Source organism: Hippichthys cyanospilos, chromosome 22, assembly GCF_059441005.1.
Source record: "Hippichthys cyanospilos isolate Australia breed blue-spotted pipefish chromosome 22, RoL_Hcya_1.0, whole genome shotgun sequence".
In the NCBI taxonomy this organism is placed as follows: domain Eukaryota; kingdom Metazoa; phylum Chordata; class Actinopteri; order Syngnathiformes; family Syngnathidae; genus Hippichthys; species Hippichthys cyanospilos.
Genome location: NC_142390.1, coordinates 7,433,217 through 7,442,500, shown reverse-complemented (window position 1 = coordinate 7,442,500; position 9,284 = coordinate 7,433,217). Strand labels below are relative to the sequence as shown.

At 41.4% G+C, this 9,284-nt stretch overlaps 1 protein-coding gene across 1 annotated transcript in view; it reads right to left on the bottom strand.

Moving 5' to 3' along the window:
- The window catches only part of LOC148405720 (uncharacterized), a 16,151-nt gene extending 8,385 nt beyond the window's left edge, over positions 1 to 7,766 (bottom strand). The window contains exons 1-2 of the mRNA XM_088406899.1: positions 7,319 to 7,766; positions 1,521 to 1,569 (exon numbers count right to left, since the gene is read on the bottom strand). Of these exons, the coding sequence (XP_088263025.1) occupies positions 1,521 to 1,569; positions 7,319 to 7,334 (65 nt within the window). The 5' untranslated portion in view covers positions 7,335 to 7,766. The remainder of the gene's footprint in view (positions 1 to 1,520; positions 1,570 to 7,318) is intronic.
- Positions 7,767 to 9,284: the final 1,518 nt, after the last annotated feature.

Genomic DNA, 9,284 nt, shown 5'->3' with positions numbered 1-9,284 from the left:
AAATTTCAATGAAATGTATTTACTTGTCGTCCATTATTCCACTGATTTAAACAAGTATTGCGTTTACAGCTTCCTGTCCACAAGAACGGAATTTTTGCAGCCATCTTGTTGGCTTGTTTGGCCACCTGTGCATTCTGACGCGTGGCCCCGGGTAACAAAAGCGCCGGGCACGAGTGGCAAGGACGCTCTCGTATGCAAACGCGGGCCATTTACTTGTTTCTTTGGCCGGACGCCGAGACAGGAAGTGTGCGGTCGCCACAGCAACACTAAGTAACGCTGGCAAGTAACAAAGAAGTGACAAGTGGCTAACATCCACGTCGCGCATCTTTTATTATTTCTCGGGGAACTTTTCGGGGCGTTACGATTTTAATTGTATTTACGTATTTTAGGGGTCTGTCTCAATTTCAGCCACTCCTCAAATTAGATCGTGAAACGTAATCTGTTTTAGTTTCGGTTTGTCTTTCGTGTAAATCTTAAGAAATAAATGCATATGACATTTTGTAAAAAAGTCACTAGAACCCAATTCAGCAAGACGTTTCTTTATGGGGAGGGGTGGGTACGTATGACCCCAGGGAACAGGCTTTTCTTTTGCCTTGTGAAGTGTAATTGCACAGCCAGGGAACCAGGTGGTGCAGTGGTGCACTCATTGTCAAAGTCTGTGTGAGGAATTATTAACTTTTTAGATTGCTGTCAACATGTTTTTCTCTAAATCACATGAATGCCTGTTTTTTAGAAAAAATCAGAACAATGTTTTATGCGTTTTTCTTCAGGTTATTATTTTTTTTTTTACTATATTGGTGCTCTTGTGTTAATGTTGATTTACATGTACTATTATTTGTGTTTAAATGTTTTTTTTCTGCGTCAAACAGTTGATTTGGTCAAAAAACATAGTTTAAATATTTAAACGTTTAAATATTTAGTTTAAATAACGATTTTATATATATATATATATATATATATATATATATATATATATATATATATATATATATATATATATATATATATACTGGCTGTAGAAACCGGAGCCGAGCATGTTGCATTTTTCTACCAATAGAGGGTGCTAACAAACAATAATCACGATCAGTTGAAATGCGGTGTAATGTCAATGACGCTTTGTGTCTACTTATATATATATATATATATATATATATATATATATATATATATATATATATATATTTATATATATATATAAATATATATATATATATATATATATAATATATATATATATATATATATATATATAAATTATATATATATATATATATATATATATATATATATATATATATATATATATATATATATATATATATATATATATAATTTTTTTTTTTTTGATGGGGACAATCTGTGGAATCGACACTTATTGTGATACCAGTTTTTGTTTCCAAGACAAAGCAAAAAAGAACAATCAAACAAAAGAAGCTCTTATCTTGAAATTGTCGAGTTACTCGCATATCAAGGCGTCGTTGTATTGATGTAACTGCTTGTGTGTGTATGTGATGACTCACAGTCCGGCAGGAAATCGGCCTTTCGGACAAAAGACACAAAGACGCGTCTCTGTAACAAAGAGAAAAACAGAGCCGATCATTACAGTGTACAGTGATGAAGAACGCCCCCCTCTCATGGAGATAGTACATTAATAAGCCCTCTGTCTTGATTAGCGCCACCACTTGATAAGAGTCTGCTCTCCCACGCGGCAGATCCCTTTGGGCTCCATCTGCTTGTCGGACCTTCTCAACGGCCAGGGGTCGGCCGCAAGAACCCCTCATGTCGAGTCATCCATCCATCAGCCACCCCAGTGGGGAGGACAATGTTGAGATGACATGCGACTGTATTGCACCATACTGAACGCATTCAATCCCAAAGAAATCTTTCTGTCATTTCTTTCATTGAAAGAAAACAGTAGGGAGCTGAAATTTCACCCAGATGGTGACAACATGTCAAAGTTCAACATGGCATGACCACCAGACACTTGCATATTTTTAAACATAATATGGAATTGTTGTCTTTTTCACTCAGATTGTTATTGAAAACATTAGGAGGAACAAAAAGTCTTGAATGAGGCTTTACAGGCAAGAAAAAAACAAGAAACAAGAAACGTGCGTTTTTTTTGAGCCGCTGGGCATCAAATGGGATTTTCCACCTCCAGGTACTTCCTGTCCACGTGAGGCGCCTGATCGAGTTACCCATTTAGAAGACATGGCCGAAGCGACTCTCGTCGCCATCTGCTCGGCCTCCTCCAGGGAGCCTGGCTCTCCGTTTAGGGAGCTTTTATTAATTTGCCTGATTACGCCAACGGCCTGCCGCTGGGTCCTATTAATCGGCATTTCATCGGAGTTCCATTAACAGGAGCTGGAAGACAAAGCCACTAGTTGGCGTCTTTTTTTTCCCCGGGGGGGGGGTTCATTTACACGAAAACGTGTTCGGTTCTTATGCTTTGTGCACCTCAACTTTGGCCTCAAAGTCGTTTTCCATCCAAACATAAATCGACCACTAATTGAGGATTACTTTGGAGAAGCCATCAGTCGCTCAGATTTCACTCTATACCAACGGTGTCCAAATTGTGGCCTGGGGGCCATTTGCGGCCCACATTTTGAATGGTCCAAAAAAGCAAATCATGAGCCTTGCAGAACTCAATTCCCAAATTTTAACTCCTCAACATTATTATTTATTTTACATGGCAATACTTTTTGGGTGTGGTTTCTCTACAGTAACTTCAACCAAAAAAAAAATCAACAAACTCTTAAATTTTACTTCTGATTTCAAAACTCGTAAGCCGTCAATGTACGAGACAATTTAAAATGAACTTGGTTTCCTCATTATATTGTCCCACTAAGAGAAGCTGTAGCTACAAAATGGCTTGCGACAAAAATGAGACAAACAATTTCCAGATGGCCTTCTTTTTTTTTCTGAATTGGGTGATGGTTGCCTGTAGTGTGAAGACAACAACACAGCCTCCGGACCTCAGTACAAAAAACCATAAAAACACGGCAGGCAGGATCTGTTGGGCACAAAAGAAGCAGGCCGAGCACCGCAGCATGTGAGAGGTCAGTCACAATCAAGCGCAAATGTGAGCATGCGACCGATCCTCAGCAAAAAACAAAAACAAAAACACATCCAGGCACCGGGTGTTGCGCCGTGTGCCGGTTGGGGTTCGGGTCAGGGTGGCTGCAAGGACTCTGTGACCCTGAAATGAGCTCCGGGAGTCACTAAGACCCCCTGCTGGTGCAACAGAGCTTTTTTTAGGCTGGGGGGATCAATACGCCGAAGAGCGGCGCAGGCGTCATTCCCGGGAAAAGGGGGGGGGGCATCGTCACAAAAGCCGAGCCTACAAAAAGTCAGGCCGGTGGCGCACCAGTAGATAACCTACTTAACATTCATTAGTGTCACCGAGGTGCAAGGACGGCTCTGGGCCCGGCATGGGCTTGCATTCAGCCGGATGACGGTCAAAAGATCAGCAAAAAGTTGAAAGGGGCCCACTGGATACTTCTTGCTTATTGGGGACCTTTTCCCCTTCAATCTAAACCCTTTGGATTTTGTAAGGAAACTTTTCTTTCCGAACTTGTCCAAGCAAGATGACTTGAGGAAAGTACGTTCCAATTCTAAAAAAATGCTTTGTCAAGATGCCTCAATGAGACCTTTGAACTACCTTTAACATTAACGGGCATTATATATGAGGACACAACAGACTTTCAAGAATAAGTGGCCTGCTCAGTGAATACCTCAGACAACAGAAGCCCAGTAAGAAGGAGCCAGATGGACCGTCATGGAAGGACAAGCACCTGCATGGCATGTATCCCCATCGATTTGAAGGAGTTGCTGACATCGAGAAAACACATCAGCGGCTGGAAAAAATGAACTACAAGACAGAATGGAGACACTAATCATAGCTGCACAAACCCTAAATGAATGACAAATAGATATCAGGATTTACCGCATCAGAGAAGATCGCAAAAACTTTTTTTTTAAAGACCGTCGACTTTACCTGATGCACTGCAATTACCCTCCCACATTTGAGTCTTAAAGCCAGTTTCTTGTCAAGTACGTTTTTTACATGTACTAGTACATGTATTACTACACATAGATTTTTGTTTTTTTGTCATCACTTGAAGACATTGATCCATTCGTCACACGTCGCTGGAAATCCGCGATATGATTTGATATGACGGTACTCCCAAAACTTTTTCTTAGCGGCGGACAACGGCGATCTTGTTTGCGCACGTTGTCGAGAATCTTAGAAAGGCAATGTTCCGTGCCAGAGGTGAAAGGTGACCAAACAAAGCGAGGGGTCAGGTTGTGTCCGCCCTCCAATAGCGCAAATGTCCCTGCTCTTAATTACATTAAGCTGGTATAGTAGGGGAGCTGTGTGCAAACAAGACAGCCTATCAAGCGCACAAATCAGAGCTCAACGGCGTCTGTGTGTGTGCGTGTGTGTGTGTGTGTGTGTGTGTGTGCGTGCAAAGCTTATTATGTAGAGTGCATCTCAAAGCGGAGCTTCTTCATTTTGTGACGTGCAAAGCCACAAAATCCAGTTAAATGCCACACTGGTGTCATATTAACTGTGCCTGTGGACTAGTCAGGGGCACGTTGCCACGGTAACAACAGCAAACACCCCCGCCGGAGCCCCTCCTCTTTCTACCTACACACGCACGCTCTCTCTCACCTCTGTTGGACATGTGTCTACATAGGGGGAAAAAATGCTTTATTTAATTTGTCTACATAAAGAAGTGAGAGTCGGGGGGAAAAAAGCGCTCGGTGGCTGCGCTGCAGTGCATTTTGGGTAATCCAAGAGCCACACTGACGGTTGCTAAGACATACGAAAAAATATGTAGGCTTTTTTTATCTGCTTTTTGTCTTGTCTTCGAACAAGACATGTGATGCTCAAAATGTCATTTAACAAAAACAACAAATGAATTGAATACACAATTTAAAAAGCTAATGCTAAATTCAGTACTTTAATACTTGATTACCTAAAGTAACCTCAAATAATCAATAACTTTGTACGTTCTCACCTAGCCATTAAATAACTTACTTTAGAACTTAATGCATTCAATTCCAAACACATTTTGACCCTCCTTTAGCGAAACTAAAAATATACAAAAAAAAAAAGCAAACAAATAGGAATCGAATGTCAAAATATCTCTTTGGAATTGATGAGTTCAATTCATTTTCCCGGAAAGACAATGCGTGTCGGAAATCAACACGTGCGCGCGATGTCACAAAGGCTGCGAAAGCGAGTCCGAGGGTAGCGTCAGGAGGGCTTTGACGGCGCCGGGCCGCACACCGGGCGCTGCCCTTTGGCGCCGGCACAATGGCAGAGCGCTGACCCGCAGCCGCTCCCGCGGGCCCCCCCGGGACGCTCCCTTATTTCCTCATCTCATCAATCGGTCAGGCCGGCCCTTTGACATTTCTCAATATGCTTCCAGCTTTTTAAGATTAGTCGCCTCGTCCAATAGGTCTGGACCCCCCCGGCTCACGCCGCTGGACCCCCCCAGGGGGCAGGGACGCTCGATATACTTGCTACAACCTCTTGACAGCTATCAAGACTGAACTTAAAGGAGACTGGTGTTTTCTTTGTAATTACCAGCAAAAAAAAAAATCCAAATGACATTCTGACTATTGTTACTTCAAAGAAAAAGGGACATTTTTTTTCCTGCAATAAATCATATTAATAATTGCTACAAAGTTGTTTTTTACCGAATTATCGGCAGAGAAAAAGTACAGAAAAGCTCAACTGACATTTTGTTGGCTGTGATTTTTTTTTTTCATCAAACATTATTTATATATATATATATATATATATATATATATATATATATATATATATATATATATATATAAAAGTATCCTGGAACAGCTTGCATGTTAATTCCACATTTGTGCATACACATATGCATATACGCATTTATCCATGCAAATGTACAAATATGCAAATATTGACAAATATACATGTAGATTTATGTATATACAGATAAATGTATATTCACATAAATATGATCGTTTGAATGGCTTTATGCATCCTTCGTCTGATAACTTTGACAACAATGCAACAAACGTGTTTCTACGGCAACCGTGATAACCACGCCGCCAGACTGACTTGGACATACGCTTTGCGGACAAAAGTATTGGGCCATTGCGAGAAAGAAGAAGAAAGAAGGAGATGGGGCAGTTCATTTGTTTTGGGGACGGGATGGGGGCGGGCGGGGGAGGCGTGTACTCAACTCATTCCAAAAGAGACTATTGAATTTATTTTCAAGTGAGCGTGAAAGGACGACTCCAAACTATGCGTGTCGCCTATTCAGCAGTTTATAAAAAAAAAAAAAAAGACTGGGGTGGGGGGGTGCATAAATTTCATACAGGCAGCAGACAAAGTGATTGTGGCTCCACCCCAAAACTTTTCTGCGTCCCTCCAGAAAAGACTTTCCCTGCTGAATGGCCACCTATTAGTGACTCCATTATGGGCGCGGGCCTCTTGAATGGCTCCTTGCTGTGTGTCTTTAGCTGAACCCCCCCCATTATGTTGGCTGTTCCAGGTGTGCAGTATTTTACACACACACACACACATCAATATGGTCTCTTTTCCTGCTCATTCAATCCCAAATATATATCAATTTTTTTTTAAGAGTCCACTCATTCGATATGGGTTATTCTCTTTCAATTTTTCAAGTATTTTGCTAAAGGAGAGTAATCGGTTTCTTTAGGCATTTAAGTACTTAAACTTAATACTTAAAAACGTACTTTAGGTAATTGCGAGTGGAATCCATTACTTTAGGTATTAAAGGACCATCGGAATTGGATTTTAAACTTCAGCTACATCATAAATGTTTTTTATCGAGTCTCTCTTTGTAAACGTCCCGCAGCACATTCGCTGATCTCTTTAATAGCAGAAGCCCCCCACCTCCCGCCCAGCTCGTATTGTTGCCGGATTATTCCGGAGTTAGCGGGAATAAAGAGACGAGAAAAGGAGGACTAAAATTGGCGTCTTGTTTTTTTTCTTTTTCCTAGCGAGAGGCCAAAAACACCTGCAAGGGAGCCTGATTGTTTATCTTGACTTTATCTGCTCTCCTAAATGCCGCAATGTACAGTAGCCCCCTGAATGCAACGCTTTCTATTCATCAGCGGCCCCTTGAAATAACCTGTCACGCTCTTTACAGCTGCACAAAAAGTACTTTTGGGGCCTTTGAATGAGCCCGGCCACAAAGCGCGCAGTGAGTAAATATCAAGTGGAGTGCTGATACTTTGACCAAGACTCGGGGCGGACTTTATGATGAATATGGACACATTGTAGGCCGGCCGCGGTGCTCACCTCTGCGGGGAACCATCTGCTCGCTGTCAATGCGTCACCTGCTCGCTGCTGCGTTGCCACGGCAACGGGGGCTGCTGTGGATTAGCTGGGGGAAAAGGGTGAGGAACGGGGCACTGGTGGTAGACGACTGTCGCCCTCTGGTGGCCAACACGATGGTGGCAGATACATCGTGTTATCAATCATCAGGTTCTTGTTATGACGATGACGATTTGTGTAACAGGAAGTGGAAGCGATTTGCACTTGAAAAGATGAGCAAACACACAGTCGGGGGCAAGCAATGAGAGGAGTGAGAGGCCAGCTGTGTGTCTGTGAAGTCATGGACAGAAGGAAAGGGGTTCGCTCATCTTTTTATTTTTTGCGAAGATTCCTTTGCGAAGATTCCAATTTTTTTCGAGGACAAGCCGCCAACGCCACTTGCTTGGAGTCCATTGGCCATTAGGGGTACCAACGAGTATAAAAACAGCAGACGAAACCTGAAGAAATGACACAGAACAGAAAAATATGTTACTGAAAATCTTGGACGAAAGACGCTACTTTTTTTTTCAAGTTTTGAACCCTGTTATTTTTAGTCCAGAATAAAAAGTTTATCTGCAGTTCTTTCTACTACCACCAGGGGGCAAAATCACAGCAAACAAAGACAGACAAAAGTAGATGGTACCAAAGTATTGATTTGGGGTTTGAACTGTTATTTTACTTAACACCACGGAGGACTTTCCATTAGTATAAAACACCAAACCAAACCTGGAGTATTTACATAGAACAACAAAAAACAACAAAAATTGACCATAAATTTCAGAGAATAAGTTGCTACTTTTTCCCCACATTTTGAACCCTGTGTCTTAGTGTGGCTTTTCCGCAGTAAAGAGGGCAATCTCCCACCAAAGAAAGACAAATTAAGACGCTGTCAAAGTGTTGATTTTGGGTTTGAACTGTTAAATAACAGTACTAGCCACCAGGGGGCATTCTCCACTAGTATAAAACATCCAACAAACCCAGAAGTATTGATGTACAACAGAAAAATGAAAAGTTCAGACGATAAATTTAAATTTCAGACGATAAGCCGCTTTTTCTCACGTTTAGAACGCTGCGGTTTATAGTCCAGTGCATTTTAACTGCATTATTTTTTACTAGCCACAAGGGGGCCCTCTCCAAAAGTAACCAACCGCCAACAAAACCTGACATAGAACAGATACAGAAAAAGTTACTGTAAATTTCAGACTCATATTTTTCTCATGTTTTGAACACTTATAGTCCAGTGCAGCTTATATACAGATTTTTTTCCGAGCCACCAGGGGGCACTCTCCACCAGTAAACGAGGACCAACAAAACTTGTATTGATGTAGAACGGAGTAATAAAAAAATTAAAGTTAATTTCAGACTAAAAGCTGATGTTTTCTCGCACGTTTTGAAACCTGCGGCTTATCTGCAGCTTGTTTTACTAGCCACTAGGGGAACACTACATTAGTAAACACAACCAGGCGTCTTACTCTTCTGTTGGTGCAGTATTCCAACAATTCAAGGATGTTGGTGTTGAAAATATGTTCAACTGCAGTTCTGGAGGGCCGGTATCCAGCCTTTTTTCCAACCTTCTCTCTTAAAGACGGATTCAAATGATTAGGATCATTTTCAAGTTCCTTGCAGGGTTTGCTAATAAGCTAATCATTTCAATCAGGTAAGTTGGAGAGAGTGAAAACCGGTAAACATGCAGGATACCGGCTCTCAATGACTGGGCTCCGACACCTATGTTCGAGGGTGTATGTACAATACATCTCCATGTATGAGAACAAATAGATTTATAACAGAAGCATTGACGTGCTCATTGACTAGAAAATTCCACAAAGACGGCAGCCCCTAGCCACTTGCCTACCCAAAGCCTTTTTCTTTGTAGAACTTTTCGGGAACTCTGTATAAAAAATATTGAACATACCGGTACTTAAAATTATCAGAAGAAATAGAAAGCAGTAAA